The sequence below is a fragment of the Carassius auratus genome, chromosome 25, assembly GCF_003368295.1.
Source record: "Carassius auratus strain Wakin chromosome 25, ASM336829v1, whole genome shotgun sequence".
In the NCBI taxonomy this organism is placed as follows: Eukaryota; Metazoa; Chordata; class Actinopteri; order Cypriniformes; family Cyprinidae; genus Carassius; species Carassius auratus.
In genome coordinates, this window is record NC_039267.1 from 3,753,441 (window position 1) to 3,770,823 (window position 17,383).

The window sequence follows — 17,383 nt, forward strand, 5'->3', positions numbered from 1 at the left end:
ATATTTATTGTCCCTCCAGAACATTCTCAAATCTGAAATCACGCCATTCCTGCGTGAGCCGCTCTGGTTTTCCACTGAGTCGAGCAGAATCTGGATTGAGTGTTCCTCTCTAAATGTAGTGTCAGACAATAACAAAAGTTTGATATATAGGGTTATATTAATTTCTAAACCATACATGGCACAGCAGACATTCATCCTTTTTCTTCAGAATGTCAATCTAGTTTAGTGATATGTGACATTGCATTAGGTTGAATATCAAAAATGTTTGATTTCTTGAGGTATGTTACAATATACTGTAAAAGAGGGGTACTTTAAACTCACTTTCTCGGCTTTGTCATTGTTTCATAATTCACTTATAATGATTAGTTTATTATAAAAAGATGAAGTGCAATAAGAAACAAATATTGAGTTGAGTTACTGAGTGATTACAACAGATACCAAACTACAGTATTTTATCCAACATCCAACTTGCAGATCATTTATAATTTTAAGATTTGTTTCCAAGCTCTTTTTCAAATCAAACCATAAGCGTATTTGAGATGTGAACGCTCGTCCGAAATATATTGTATCCAGTCTCGTAATGCATTGTAATGAGCTGGTGCAGAGCAATGTCAACTACATATTGAATTCAACCAAAAAGCATGCATATAATTTTCAGTGGTATTTGTATGCTTATGCTTATTAACACCAAAATGGGAAGTCTGTTCACTCGGTGGTCAGATTTACACGGCACAGAAGCGCTTCTTAAGTAACTGTTTAATGCTGCTCAGAAGTGGCACACATGCATTTCCACAGCAATTACACTAGTGCCTCAGAGCATCATTTACAGGAAGTGAGGAGCAAGCGAGTCCAAACCAGATGAACTTCTAACAGATTTATTAGACTGATTGATTTATTTTTAATAAGCAGAAATCCTTCCAAAACAGGCAGAAAGAATGATACCGATTCCCCTCATAAACAGCCAAACAGCAGTAAATACACACCGACACACTTTCCACACCGGACTTGACAGAATGTGCCAAAAGCAATAAAACTAGCAAATGAGCCAAAACCAAATCCTAAATCTTGCTCTTAGACCGTCCATAAGATCAGGATTGAGAGGCAGCACATGCGTTTGGCTCCTGAGCTCCTAAATCTACCCAGCAGGCCCACTGAGGGTGTTTAATATATATATTAAAATAAAAAAATAAAATAAAGCATATTCACGAATCCAAATAGGAAATAAAACTGATGTTGAACAAAAGTGTGTAAAAATATTCAGATGTAACCCCCTTTGTAATCTTAAAGTAATCTTTGTATACTCTAAAGTAAACTAATTTAATAATATTTGTAAAATATATTATCATTTTTAATATACAGTAACTATAACAGATTACAGTTGCGTTTATTTTGTAATTAAACTGATGTTGAATGGAGGAGATTGGTCATTTGTTAGGAAACACTGACATCTAGCGGCCGCTATGAGACATGACAGCGCTTTATTTTCTTCCCCTAAACAAAATGCTGGCGAGTGCAGTCTTCTGAAGTTATATGATAGCTTTATGAGTTAATATTAATCTGTTTTACACATGCATAGACGCTTTCTTTTAAAACAACTACGTGTGAGTAAACGGTGATAAGTTTCATCTTTCTCTAATTTTCAGTATTGCTTTGATTGTTGAGATGGATTACATATTATGGAAAACACATTCGTGTTAGACAGATATCAGCTGTAGCAGATGGCGTATATTTCTAGTGATTGTGCACAAATCTCTTAATGCTCGTGGGATTATTGTTGTTTAAACAATAGCTACTGAACACACACGATTAAATCAGATAAAGTTGGAAATATGAAGTAAAGTCTGATATGCTGAAAACAGCATGTTAGGACAATAAAACATGCAAATAGACTTTTTACAGAAGTTTGTATATGCTAACACAGACTGCACTTTCCAATGACATGTATGCGATTTTAAATAGCCTACTGTTCATTGTTACTAAATATTAAAAGTAACGCATCTTTTTAACACTTAAAGTATTTATTTAAATGATACTCTAGTAATGAGGTTTGTATTGGTTACTGATGAACTGATATGAATCGATTTTATGTAAAAAAAAAAAAGAATCCCAGAAAAAAAGATTATTTTATTGTACTGGTTATGCTTTATGTCCTTATTATATGAAACTTAAAATGTTTCTTTAAATAATAGTCTGTTTCGTAATGTGTTTTATTTCGGTGATTAATGAACTGATATGAACTTATTATATTACAAATATTTACATTTTATTTTATTGTACTGGTTATGCTTTATTTGAAGGTGTCATAATTATATAGCACTTAAAATATAATCCATTTAATGATGTGGATTACTTTGTTATTACTGAACTGATATGAACTGATTTTATCAAAAAATCAATTTGATTGGGTACACATTAGATTTATCTACTCAAGTAATGAGTAAAAGCATGCATTTATTAATAGGGCTAAAATTAGGGTTTGGTTTAGGGTTAGTTTAATGCAGTTATGCATAATTTACAATTTTAACAAGCTATAATCATCTGTGTAGCAAAGACACTGTAAAATAAACTGTTACTATTTATTGATTTATTTGCGTAAGTTCTGTACTGTAATAAAGGTGAACAGTATGAGAGTCAAAGTCACCAGAGTGACCCGATGACCCGCTTTCAGTCACGTCACGCCGAGCCGAGCCGAGCGCGCGCTCCAGCTGCGTCGCGTTAGAGCAGCGGCGTCCACTGGCTTCCTCCCTCACGATGATGACACGCGTGCGGTCCGCGGTCTCCAGCATCCTCGGCGGCTTCATGGCCTCTGGCTCCAGCGCGCACGAGCTCCGCCCAGACCCGCCGCTCCGGTTCCCGTACAGCAGACCGGATTTCCTCGCGCTGTCTCCAGACGAGGTGGAGTGCTCCGCGGATCACGTCTCCAGACCGATCCTCATCCTCAAGGAGATGAAGCTGCCCTGGGCCGCCGGATACGCGGAGTGAGTAGCGACCGACGCGCGCTGATCTGAGCACGCGGATGCTGAATGTTCGCGTTCTTCGTGATCATCGCATGAGGAACAGAAAATGAGAGATCCATGACACGCATCCATACTTTCATTTCCCTGCAGCTTTATCAGGGCGCATGCGCGTCATATCATAACTGTCTGGATGACTCTGCGTTGATAATGGTTATGAATTCAGATTTCACACAGCCCAGGTTCAGTTTTATGCATTTATGATATGCTTGGCATCAACATTCAACTCTTGTGAGTGAGCTATGATTTATGGAGACTGTTTTTATTCATTCCCAAAAACTCAGAACGGTACATCTGCACTTAAATATTATAAAGATAGAGAAGAATAAGCTACATTATTTATATTCTATTGTAGTGTTTATTCGTATTATTTTGTATTAGCTTTCATCTTTTTCAATTTACATTTTAATCTATCTATCTATCTATCTACAGTATCCATCCATCCATCCATCCATCTATATATCTTTTGTTATCCACCCATCCATCCATCTATCTATCTTTTGTTATCTATCTATCTTTTGTTATCTATCTATCTATCTATCTATCTATCTATCTATCTATCTATCTATCTATCTATCTATCTATCTATCTATCTATCTATCTATCTATCTATCTATCTATCTTTTGTTATCCATCCATCCATCTATCTATCTTTTGTTATCCATCCATCCTTCCATCTATCTATCTTTTGTTATCCATCCATCCTTCCATCTATCTATCTTTTGTTATCCATCCATCCATCTATCTATCTTTTGTTATCCATCCATCCATCCATCCATCTATCTATCTATCTTTTGTTATCCACCCATCCATCCATCTATCTTTTGTTATCCATCCATCCATCTATCTATCTATCTTTTGTTATCCACCCATCCATCCATCTATCTATCTTTTGTTTTCCATCCATCTATCTATCTATCTTTTGTTATCCATCCATCCATCCATCTATCTTTTGTTATCCATCCATCCTTCCATCTATCTTTTGTTATCCATCCATCCATCCATCTATCTATCTATCTATCTATCTATCTATCTATCTATCTATCTATCTTTTGTTATCCATCCATCCATCCATCTATCTATCTTTTTTTATCCACCCATCCATCCATCTATCTATGTATCTTTTGTTATCCATCCATCCATCTATCTATCTATCTATCTTTTGTTATCCATCCATCCTTCCATCTATCTATCGTTTGTAATCCATCCATCCATCCTTCTATCTATCAATCTTTTTTATCCACCCATCCATCCATCTATCTATCTTTTGTTATCCATCCATCCATCCATCCATCTATCTTTTGTTATCTATCCATTCATCATCCATCCATCCATCCATCTATCTTTTGTTATCCATCCATCCATCATCCATCCATTCATCTATCTGTATGAACGCTGTTAAATCCTCATTAACAAATCAGGATGCAGGAATAGGTTTCCATGGGAACCCTGTTGGGATGGCAGTAATTATCAGAGGCGTCATGCTGTCTTGTGCTCTTTAGACTCACGCTGTGACTCATCTCAGATAATGACAGCTGTGCATCATCGAGACGCGTTTAGAAGCCCGAAGCGACTCGACGTTCGGCGGTTGTAGGCAGAATGAACTATTCCATCATCACCGTGCCAAGCTTTTTCCTAATCGTGAACAGCCCTCGAGTTAAAGTTGACATAACGAAACTGTGTTGGTGCTGAATCTGTGATGATGTTCTGTGTGTCTCCAGGGTGATCAATGCTGGTAAAAGCCCTCTAAACGAGGACCAGGCGTGCTGTGAGGTGATAGAGCTCAGGAGACGCCCCGCAGACCCGTCCAGCCCCAGCTACACCCCCCTCAGGAGACGCTCCTCGCTGCCCAGCGCAGACCTCCTGGAGCCCATCCACAGCACAGTGAGGCCTGCTGACATCACTCCTCACAGCTTAACTCTGCCGCTTTCATGCCTTTCTCAGATCACTCATTCTCAAAACAGCTTCTCAAGATGTATTTACTCCAAACTTCACTTCATAAATCCTTCTGTGAGATGACGTGGCTTCTTACACAGAATAAGGCGTGCAACATATTTCAATGCATTCTTAGCAGCGATGAAGGCGTTGCATCATTGGAGGAATATATTGTTATAGTCGTGTGTTTATTAGTCACGTTGATCGCGATATCTTTGCGATTTATCCAGTCACTTGTATACATCATAAAGCTTCTGATTGCTTTGGGAAATTCATGCAATAGATTTTGTCAGTGGTTTCCTGTGCTATCAGTTGCTTATATCATTTTGCTCAAAATGTATTACACAGATCTAAAGCAACAAATCACGTATTATTTTGTGCCGTGTCATGTTTATGGGCAATTTATCTTTACTTAATATGACAAATCTATCATTTTGACCCATACAATGTATTGTATATTATTTCCCAAAGACTGTTTTTGTGCACCAGGGTCACTAATGTGTAATTGTGTTTGTGCAGGAGGTGAAGGAGCTGAACTTCCACTACTGGGCTCTGTTTGACGGTCACGGCGGTTCTGGAGCCGCGGTCTTCACAGCCAAGTTCCTCCACCTCCACATCGAGGAGCAGCTGCAGGAGGTGTTGGAGATCCTGCAGAACCCGTCCCTCCAGCCGCCCACCTGTCTGGGCGAGGAGAACCCCATCCATCACCTCCACCCGTCCGCTGGATGCCTGTCCCGGGCCGCTTCGCTCAGAGGGGCCACCGGGGCCCCGGGACCCACTTATACAACGCCCCCGCGGTTCTTCATGGAGAAGAAGATCAAACAGGAGAGTCTGGTGGTGGGAGCCATAGAGAACGCCTTCAAGGAGATGGTGAGTTACTGCAGTACACTCAGATGGCCACTAGATGGTAGGAATGAGGCATTTTTAGTAATAACTGCAGTGATATTAAAATTCAGCTTTGTGTCACAAGAATAAATTACATTTTGAAACTCTAATCAAATAGAAAAGAGTTATTCTGAATTGGAATAATATATCACAATTTGACAAATTTTACTGTATTTTTAATCAAATAAATGCAGCCTTGGTGAGCATAAAAGAGTCTAGTGTACTTACAGATGGAAATCTGTGTGTTTTACTTAAATGGCGATTGAATCCGGTCTCCTGTGACCTTGATTGAGTTCTCCTGTGTCCTGTGTGATCTCAGGACGCTCATATCGCTCGAGAGAGGATGCTTTACTCTATATCTGGAGGATGTACGGCTCTTGTAGTGGTGTATTTGCTTGGAAAACTGTACGTGGCCAACGCTGGTGACAGCAGGTGAGACTGAATATCACTAAACCAACTGAGTATTGAGTTCCATTCCTTACATTTTCTCTACTCAATCTTAAAATGTATTTTTATTGTTTGCAAACAGTCCTGGTTTCCACAAAAATATGACGCAGCACAACTGTTTTCAACACTGATAATAATCAGAAATGTTTCTTCTCGAGCAGCAAATCAGCATATTAGAATGATTTCTGTAATGATGCTGAAAATTCAGCTTTGATCTCAGAAATACATCATAAAAAATTAATGCAGCTTTGGTGAGCAAAATAATCTTTTTAAAACTATTTGAAAACTATTTTTTTTTTTTTAGTTTTTTTAAAGATTTTTGTTTTGTTACCTAACTTTAATGTAGTAGCATTGACATTGCCTGCTCTGTTTTACTCCATTCTCCTCCAGCAGATTCCACACGTTTCATACTGCTCTTTTTTTCATGCAATTATATTGATTTTATTATTCTATTTTATTTATTATACAATTAACAAATGCAGAAAAAGGCGTCTAACACTAGCATGCTCTGATCTATCTGTTTCCTATTTATTATATATAAAAAAATAGCTACATCATATATCATTGCTCTTTTGTTGGTTTTGATTGCATCCTCATTTGTTAGTGTCTTTGGATAAAAGCGTCTGCTAAATGACTAAAGGGACTGTTCTCTGTCCTGTCCAGTGTGTGCTGAATTCCTGATGATTCTGTCAGCTCTTCTCCTCTCTGCTGTGTTTCAGGGCTCTGATCATCCGCGGAGGAGAGATCATTCCCGTGTCCAGCTCCTTCACTCCTGAATCAGAGCGCCAGAGACTTCAGTTCCTGGTGAGAGAAATCTGGACTCACTCCTGCCATGTTTAAGCAGCTGGCCTTGAGCAATGGTTTTCCCTCTCTTGGATGTTGCTTTGCATTGTTTAAGGACAGAATCCCTGATGATGGAGCATGTTTCTCTCTCTCAGGCTCACCTGCAGCCGTCGCTGCTGGGAAACGATTTCACACACTTGGAGTTTCCCAGAAGGGTCACGAAGAAAGAGGTTGGGAAGAGAATGCTGCACCGAGACTTTACCATGAACGGATGGTGAGTCCTGGATCTGATTAACATCAGCAGTTGTTCTGCTCAAGAACCGCCCACTTTGGAGGAAAGCACCTGACTGACATGTAAAGAGACCAATCAGAGTTCACTTTGAGTTTTGTGCCTTTATCATGACATCACAATAATAGACCAGAAACTTAAGTAATTAAATAGTTATGAATCAAATACAATTCAACAATTAATATCTCTAATTATTATATTAACATAATAATCATTATAATTATTATATTAGTATATAATAACCATTGATACAAATAAAATAAATAATAATTCATATTTATTAGTTTATTCAAGCAATTATTAAATACATAAAACTGTACTTTGTTATTGATCTAAAAAATATAAAATATTAATCAAATTAATTAAAACTTAATATCTATCATTATTTTATTATTATAATAATTAATGTTATTTATAATACATATATTAGTATACTAATCGATACAATAAATGTTAAAATGTATCATTTATTACATTTAAATAACAATTATTGCTGAAAATAGTGGTTAATATTGTTAATAAAATATAATTTTTGTGGTAAATCTGTTGTAAAAAAAATGAATTCTGGTTGGTCACAATTTATTACACAAATATAATAATTATTCTTTAAATAAATATTCACTAGTATTAATCATTAAAAATAAAATAAATATTATCTGTATATTTGTAAAGAAATTGGCTAAATTTATTGTGGTACTGTGAAAAATACACAAAAGAAAAATGAACCCTAGTTGTCACAAACAATTAACAATTATATTTACATATTAAAATAATAAGTAATATTATCAATATTTCATTAATAAATTTTTTATTATACAATACATGAATAATTGTTATCTGTATGTATATATATATATATATATATATATATATATATATATATATATATATATATATATAAATATGTATGTGTATATATATATATATATATATATATATATATATATATATATATATATATATATATATATATAATTCAACAAATAATTTTGTACATTTCGATATGTATAACCCTTTCCATAATATTTTCCACAGTGCATTTTTGGAAATGTGTGTGTAGACATAATCAGATTTTCTGTCCACCCATGGGTATGGATTCTGTGTGTAATCTGCACCAGTGTGAGATACTAGGATCTGATTGGTCTGTGAGACGGATCTAGACTCAATCAAGGGTTTACAGCCCCTCCCTCAGGAGACACGACTGAACGTCCATTAGAGAGTGAATGTGTGTGATCCTGCTCAGAAGAGTGTGTGTGTGTGTGTGTGTGTGTTTTGTATCTGAGAGAGTGTGAGTGTGTGTCACTCTGTGTGTGTGTGTGAGAGAGAGAGAGAGAGAGAGAGAGAGTGCGTTTCTGTGTCTGTGTGAGAGAGAAAGTGTTTGTGTTTCTGTGTGTGTGTGTTTCTGTGAGTGTGTGTGTGTGTGAGTGTGTGTGTGTGAGTGTGTGTGTGTGAGTGAGAGAGATAGAGTGCGTGTGTGTGTGTGTGTTTCTGTGAGTGTGTGTGTGTGTGTTTCTGTGAGTGTGTGTGTGTGTGTGTGTGTGTTTGTGTCTGAGAGAGTGTGAGTGTGTGTCACTCTGTGTGTGTGTGTTTGTGTGTGTGTGTGTGTGTGTGTGTGTGAGAGAGAGAGAGAGAGAGAGAGAGAGAGAGAGAGTGCGTTTCTGTGTCTGTGTGAGAGAGAAAGTGTTTGTGTTTCTGTGTGTGTGTGTTTCTGTGAGTGTGTGTGTGTGTGAGTGTGAGTGTGTGTGTGTGAGTGAGAGAGATAGAGAGAGTGCGTGTGTGTGTGTTTGAGAGAGAGAGAGAGACCGTGTGTGTGTGTGTGTGTGTGTGTGTATCCTCGTTGATGTAACTGAGCTCACGACCTGCTCTGTCAGACAGGGATGTTGAATCGTGTGGGAGGACGCTGCATTCAGGAATCATATACAGTATTGTATCATAGAATAAAATATCTGAATGATTAAAGGAAGAGGTCAAAACCCAAATTACTCTGTAATTGCATGGGGGGAAATCTGTTTGAATAAGCACATATTCAAAAAGTCAATGGAGAGCCAATCTTTAAAGCTGGATGGATTTAAAAACATCTTAGCAGTTATCCATACGATGCTTGCACTGCATTTCAATTTCAGGTCCATATTTATTAGAATGAAAAAATGTATGGACAAGAGTGACTATACATTATTGTAATATTTTGTTTTTTGTTTCACTGGAGTAATTTAAAATATATATATACATTATATATTTGGCAATATATTTAATTAATATTTTAATGTTCTATTTTTAGCAAAGTCTTTTTGACTCACCAAGTCTGCATTTATTTGATCAAAAATACAGTAAAATCAGAATTTTTTTTACAATTATTTTAAAATTTAACATAACTGTTTTTTGTTTTAATACGTTAAACTGTAATTCAATCCTGTGATGTGCAGCTGAATTATCATCATCATTACTCCAGTCTTCGGTGTCACATGATCTTCAGAAATCTAATGAATACATTTAATGAATCTTTGTTGAATAAAAATGTAAATGTTCTTTCAGAAATCAACTTACTGACTCCAAGCTTTTGAACAGTAATACTCAGCACTGTCATAGATGATTCATAACTAGCTTCAGCTGCTGTTTGATGTTTGTTGTGGTGTTTTGTGCAGGGCTTACAAAACCGTCCAGGAGGAAGATCTGAAGTTTCCACTCATATTCGGAGAGGGGAAAAAGGTAAGATGGAAGCTGAATGTATTCCTGCTTCACAGTTCATCTTTGCCAAATTTGGAGGATGAACCATCATATCAGAGACCTGTAGAGAGAGAAGAACGACAAGGCTAGCAAATAATGATAATAATAATAATAATTAAAACATCTTCAGCTTTTCAGAAGCAGTTGTGCTGTGAGGTCGAGCGATTACAGAAAGATGCATCATTTCTCACCACAGAAAAATGGGTAATTAATTAGTGTTGTTTGCTACAGTAAGTCAATCTGCACTTAGTAGTATTTAAAGGAGTAGTTCACCCAAAAATTAAAATGTACTCACCCTCAGGTCATCGAAGATACAGAAGAGTCTGTTTTTTCATCAGAACAGATTTGGAGAAATGTAGCATTCTGTAGCTCACTCAGCAATGGATGCTCTGAAGTGAATGGGTGCCGTCACAATGAGTTTTAATGATGGATTTGTTTTTTACAAACACACAGCTTTTCACTTCTCGGGACATTAACTGGTGGACTGGAGTGGATTACTTGTGGATTATTGTGGTGTTTTTATCAGCTGTTTGGACTCTTATTCGGACGGCACCCATTCACTTCCATTGGTGAGCAAGTGATGTTATGCTACATTTCTCCAGTTCTGATGAAGATTCATCTTTTGTGCTCCAGTCTGGGTGTTAATGTGTTGAGTCTGTGGTCAAAAAGCAGCTGGTTGAGGTCATGGGTATTATTAACCAGCAGGGGGCGTTTTCAACTTCAGACCATGGCATTCTGGGAAAAATACCTATAGTGGGGGGTTTGTTTGACATGACTCCAAAGACTTTTAGTCTAAATAAACATCATCAATCCCTCTTATTCATGAACCATCTATAAGTCAATCTTAAAAATGAAACTTCTTTATTGGCATCTCTGGTTCCATGAAGAACCTTTAACATCTACAAAACCTTTATAGTGAAAAAAGCTTTAGATTTTTTGACACTGAAAGTTTCTTTGCGGAACCAAAAATTATGGACTAAATGTGAAAACCCCCTTTTGGAACCAATTACCATTCGCCAGATGTTTGATTGACAGGCGATCTGACCAATCATACAGAATCTAAAGAGGCGAGTCTTTGCCAAGGGGCAATTGGATATTTAGTTTTACTAGGCAACACATCACATTACAGAAGTAAAATGTTTGATTGTCAAATAATGTGATGTTTTGTGGCTCAGGCGCGTGTTTTGGCCACCATCGGCATCACTCGTGGACTCGGAGATCACGACCTGAAGGTTCACGACTCAGACATCGCTATCAAGCCGTTCCTCTCCTGCTCTCCAGAGGTCTGTAGTTCATTAACACACTTCGGACTTCATTATTCATTATTTTGCTAACTAAAAAGTACCATGATATTACCATATAATTGTTTTGTTAATACTATAGTTTTTTGAACATGGTAATTTTATGGTTGTTGTTGTGTTTTGAACAATGTACCATGTTATGTGAACATTTACATTGATATCACCATTTTTGGACTTTTAGGACATGGCACCATAGTATTACCATGGTTTTTAGGATATGCACATGCAAGAAATGTCATGTTTTTTACCTTGGTATTGCTACATACAGTACAGTACAGTACAAGATATAAAAAAACTGAAGATTCCATTTAGTGTAACCTGAAGTATTAGAAATAACCAAATTAAAACTAAAACTTAATAAAATAATTTAGACATGTACCAAAACCTAAAAACTAATAAAGATGACAAAAACACAAAATTACTAAAACTTAAAAAATTGAAAGCAAAATATAAAATATTAACATTAGTATACCACATATCAATGTACAATTGTATTAAAGGGGGGGGGGGGGTGAAATGCTCGTTTTCACTCAATATCCTGTTAATCTTGAGTACCTATAGAGTAGTACTGCATCCTTCATAACTCCAAAAAGTTTCTCTTATATATTTATAAGAGAAAGATAGTCTGTACCGATTTTTCCCGGAAAAACACGAGCGGCTGGAGGCGTGACGTGTGGGCGGAGCTAAATAATCCAGAGCACCAGTAGCTTTTGAGTTGAGAGCATGTGGAAGCTGTGACACAGATCCAGAGGCTGAAATTTAACAAGAGCAGCATCAGCAACGACGTCTCTATGTGGTATGTAAGTCTTTTTTTAATTTTTTTTAAGGTGTACATGTGGAAAGTGCAGTTTGATGACAACATCGCATGTTGTTAACTTGATGTGCTTACGCGCCGATAGCTAAGTTAACAACACAGAGATATTTGAAGCAGTTTTACTCACCGCCTGCGGTTCCAACACACGATAGTAACCCTTTTTCGTTGGGATTGCATCATCCTTAAGAAATAAACGATGTGCAAATCCGTCATCAAACTGGGCCTTGTTTGTAAAACAAGTATCTTCGAAATGCAGGGAACAAACACAAACACTTGCACAACTCCGTTGATGCTCTGTAAAAATAAACTCCATCCACTGGTCCCTTAATGCTGTTTTTTTTTGGTAATCTGTGCAGGGTTGTCTTGCCCTGGCAACCAAAAACACACTCCTTTTGTGACATTTGGCGACGCTCTCGCTCTGATCAGTGACCGTCTGTTGTGCTCTCAGTGCTCTGCTATACGGGAGCGCGCGCTCTTCCGGCAGAAGTGCCTCAGGACCCATATAAGGAAATTCAGCTCCATCTAACGTCACACAGAGCCATACTCGAAAAAAACTTTCCGAAACTTGTGACAAACCGGAAGGAGTGTTTTTGGAACAGAAATACTCCTTCAAACGTACAACTTAATTTTTGAAACTTTGTCCATGTTTAGCATGGGAATCCAACTCTTTAACAGTGTAAAAAACTCAGTATGCATGAAATAGCATTTCACCCCCCCTTTAAACAATTATTTTTTATAGTATCGTAGTATTACCATGTTGTTTGTATATTTACCATGGTATTACATGTATACTATAATATTACCATGTTTGTTTGGAAAAGGTGTAGTTATATCTCTTTTTCAGACGAAGGGAAATACAAAGGGAAAATAACTTTGGTATCATTCTACCATATCATAAATGACTAGCATTCCCATCTGGTGCCATTACTGATGCAAGGTACATTGTGAGGGTTTCTGGGTCAGAAATCAGTTCTGTTCTGCTTATTGAAGACACCATATATGTTATATAACCGCAGATATATTTATATAATGTCCTGCATATCAGCACAAGAGCGTTAAATCGAATAGAATCGAGTCTAAAAGCCACAGATTTAGCTCCAGTGCTTGTGTTTAGTGTGATTTTGACCATCTCTCTAACAGTTTGATCCCATCAGAATAAAGTTGTGGTCTTAAAGCAGCTCAGATCCCTCCCGCGACACGAGTCTCTCCCCTCTGCAGTCTTCTGAAGCTCTCTTGATCTTTAATTCACACGCTGTGTAGAGTTCATCCGCCGTTCATCCCGCCGTCTGCTCCTCAGCTGAGGTTTTTCTCTTTCGGCTTCTCTTTGATCAGTTTTTCTTATTCCTCCTCCTCCTCCATGCACTCTTCTCTCGTTAATGTGCTTGTGCAATGAGAAGCATGTCAGCTATGGCTGGGTCGAGTCGCTCCTCATTTCCTGTCTGTTGCACATATAATGGGTCAAAGGTCGAGGAGGGGTCACCGAGGACATCCAGACACTTGCATCAGATATGATGTCTTACCTTTCCATTTGATACTTTAATATCAATACTTATATGAACTGCAATTTGGGAAAGAAAGAAATCAAATGTCTGTGTGTGTAAACATTCAGATCTAACCCACTTTGTAATCTTTAACATTTTCACAAGTTACTGTCCTTTTTTCTTAGTAACCAATTACAGATACATTTATTTTGCAATTAAATGAAGTAATTCTGTTACGTGTAGTTACTCCCCAACAGTGGTCAGAACAGAATTCTGTGAATGTGCACGTCCATGTTTGTGTAATATAACATGACTGAAGTGTGTTTCTACAGGTGAAGATCTATAATCTCTCTGAGTATGCGCACGGCGCCGATGATGTCATGATCCTGGCTACAGATGGACTCTGGGACGTGTTGTCCAATCAGGAAGTGGTAGAGGCGGTTTCTTGTTTCCTTGGAAACTGTGACCCTGATGACCAGCACAGGCAGGTTCCTCTGTTTTGGTTGAGCATCAACCATCTACTCATGCAACCTTGAAGACAACACAGTGCACAATGATGGGTTATTTTGAGCAACTTAAAAGAAAATGTAATTTGGATTTTAGTTTGAGATGAAGTTGGAAACATAGGTTCCAAAAGGAGGTTTTCAATGCCATAGAATAACCATTTTTGGTTTCTCAAAGAAACTTTCATGGAACCTTCCATTTCCATTTGAGAAGCTTTAGTTTTGAAGATCTGGCCAGGCAACTGAAAGGTTGTAGGATCAAGCCAAGATTGATTACTGAAGTAGAACAAAAGTGCATAAAAGACACATCAAGATAACTGTTTTCTTCTTTATCCACCCTATTATTTATTCACCCTTATGTCATTCCAAACCTGTATGCCTTCTTTCTTCTGTCGTTTTGCAAAACAGAAAGTCATAGGGGTTTGGAATGACCTGAAGATGAGTAAGTTTTGGTGAAAAGTATCTTTAACATCAGGTTACTCTTAGAGGGATGAACCTGTTATTTGTAAACTTCTAACAATAAAATTAAAGGGTTAGTTCACCCAAAAATTTAATTCTGTAATTCACTAGTCACAGTCATCTCATTCCAAATCCGTAAGTGCTTCGTTCATCTTCGGAACACAAATTAAGATATTTCTGATCAAATCTGAGTGCTCTCTGACTCCAAGGTTCAGGAACGTACCAAGAACATCTGTAAAATAGTCCACGTGACATCAGTGGTTCAACCGTGAATTTACAGAGCTACAAGAATACTTTTTGTGTGCAAAGAAAATAATAATAAAATAATTTATTCAACAATTCTTCTTCACAAGTTACCATCTTGTGCAACTTGGAGAATACCCCAGAACATATTCAGCGTTGTTTATGTTCAGGATGCGCGCTTTCTACTGAACGCAAACAACACTCATTACATTTATCATGTTCTGAGGTACTCTCCAAAATGGTGGAAGAAGGTAACTCGGGGAGAAGAATTGTTAAATAAATTATGTTATTATTGTTTTCTTTGCTCATAGAATTTTCAGTTTTGGGTGAAATATCCTTTTAACCTCTAAATAGCATCTCTGTTGTTTTTTAGGTACACAATGGCAGCTCAAGATCTGGTGATGAAAGCCCGAGGTGTCCTGAGGGACCAAGGCTGGAGAATCGCCGGAGACCGGCTCGGCTCTGGAGACGACATTTCGGTCTTTATAATTCCTCTAATGCACGGCAATAGCAAACAGCCTCAGCCTAGCTGACCAATCAGAAGGCAGGGCGCCAACCGAATCGGACCGAATCCGTCTCTAACCCAACAATCAAATGCTCAAACGTTGTGCGTTTGAACTCATTTACAATATGAACACTTGCTTTTAAGACTTAGAAGTCGACAACTGCTGACTTTGAAGACCCACGTCAACGTTCCCTACCTCCGCGTGGGTTGGTGGGATCAGTATATAAGTTATAACTTTGCACAATGACTAAATGGAGGGTCCGGTTCTTTGAAGTTCTCCATGGACAAATGCTCACCCTCCGCAGTTTGTTTATCCGCACTCATCTGGCAGCTAGGCGAAACCAACCGTGTTTTGTTTTTCTTTTCCGGATATTAATTCATCCTTTGAATGTTTAGTTTGTGGATTTGTTTTTTTTGCATTTCCTGAAAAAAATCAAAGCAATTCTGGCTGTTATTTGTACATCCTGTTTTCAGTGACTCCAAGTTACTGTAAATTAAAAATGAGTATTGTATTTGTTTCTCGTGTGATCTTCTGATCTTCCATTCATCACAGTAAGAGTGATACATTTTTAAGGAACAATAAATCATGTGTCTAAAGATGTACAGCGACCATTCCCATTGATTTCTGTACGCACCGTCGTAAATTAACACCTACCTGCAATCTGTTCTCCAGGGCTCCTGTGTGGAGGTTTGGTGAGGTCTGACTTACGATACATCATGTTCACAGTGGCACCTTCCTCTTCTACAGCACAAACCCGCTGTGAGCATTTGGAAAGGCTTTCGTGCACACACACACACACACAGAATGTGCAAACACTGACATACACACTCCCCAAGAGAGTGGCCATCTGGTCAGCACAATCTGAGTTTGACCAAAACAAGACTAATTTGGCCAGAGATTCAGCTGTGTGTGTGTATGCAGACTGCTCTCGAACACACTTTAGCGCAGTCGTTTGTGTGGGTGGACGGCCCTGCAAGGGCATCACATGCTTACTAAAGGAGCTTTCTGGGAAGTGCAGCACACACATGCACTGCAAAAATGATTCATAAACTGCTTATGTGGCTCTATTAATGCTGGACCACAGATTTGAATTAAAAACCCATTGAAGATATTTCACTAGAATTTTTCTAAAATAACATGAATGATTTAATGTTTTCCCAAATAATGTACTATGTAAAAACAAAAATGCCAGACAGTTGTTAAAAGAATACATTCTTAACGATTCACAACAAATTAAACGTTTTGTAATTATTTTACTTTTAAATAATATTTTACTTAAAATATTCCCGCCACGTACTCGAATCTCATTCGCGCTTTTGAAAATTCAAATCATATTTGGCGCGAATGCAAAAAAAAAAAAGAAGAAGAAGAAGAAGAAAAAAACTGCCATTAACGCATTCTCTTATGTTGATAGTTGAATCATAAAACACTGAAACTGGGTACAATTTTTTTTTTTTTTACTTTGTAGCAAAAATGTAATGTAAGCTTAACAGAATAGACTAGAATCAATGTCATTCACATCAAATACACATGCGTCCTTCTAGACAGTTAACGTATTTTGTCTTTTAATTTTTGTGGAATGGAGAATCTTGTTGAAAAAAGAAAATCAAACAGGTTTGGAACAACATTAGGTAAGATAAGGGTTTTAATTTTTGGAGAACGTTAAGATTCTGTCCAGGAAAGAAGATTAATGTATACATTTCATCTGAAGCCATTTACATCATAAAAAGTCCTGGGAGCAGCAGTAATTGTACAGTCTTTGGTTTCATGTTCTTGGAGTGAGTTTACGTTCAAATATTTGACAAATGAATGTATTAATCACCCACCCAGCCAACAGCTGTGATAATATTCCCAGCAGAGACCACAGAGTTTGATAGACCCTGTAACGAATGCAGTTGATTTGAACCCTGCTGGGGTTTGTCTATTAAACGCACTTGAGATTCTGAACATCAGAAAAACTGCGTTTCATCTCTGGGTCATGAACCGGGTTAGAAGAGTT

The 17,383-nt window shown here is 37.5% G+C and overlaps 1 protein-coding gene across 1 annotated transcript; it reads left to right on the plus strand.

The window, feature by feature from the left end:
- The first annotated feature begins 2,265 nt into the window (after positions 1-2,265).
- LOC113043015 (protein phosphatase 1H-like) lies at positions 2,266-16,032 on the plus strand. The gene is made up of 10 exons (XM_026202107.1): positions 2,266-2,978; positions 4,736-4,898; positions 5,469-5,819; positions 6,154-6,266; positions 7,001-7,085; positions 7,220-7,338; positions 9,996-10,059; positions 11,253-11,360; positions 14,006-14,157; positions 15,252-16,032. Exons 1-10 carry the CDS (start codon positions 2,752-2,754, stop codon positions 15,409-15,411), a joined length of 1,542 nt encoding a protein of 513 aa, XP_026057892.1. The 5' UTR covers positions 2,266-2,751; the 3' UTR covers positions 15,412-16,032.
- Positions 16,033-17,383: the final 1,351 nt, after the last annotated feature.

Bases quoted from the DNA above. Each gene is read 5' to 3' on its own strand.
- LOC113043015 (XM_026202107.1), top strand. From the start codon at position 2,752: ATGATGACACGCGTGCGGTCCGCGGTCTCCAGCATCCTCGGCGGCTTC. The intron at 6,267-7,000 runs GTGAGACTGAAT...GCTGTGTTTCAG, and splicing joins GCCAACGCTGGTGACAGCAG to GGCTCTGATCATCCGCGGAG. The intron at 11,361-14,005 runs GTCTGTAGTTCA...GTGTTTCTACAG, and splicing joins TCCTCTCCTGCTCTCCAGAG to GTGAAGATCTATAATCTCTC.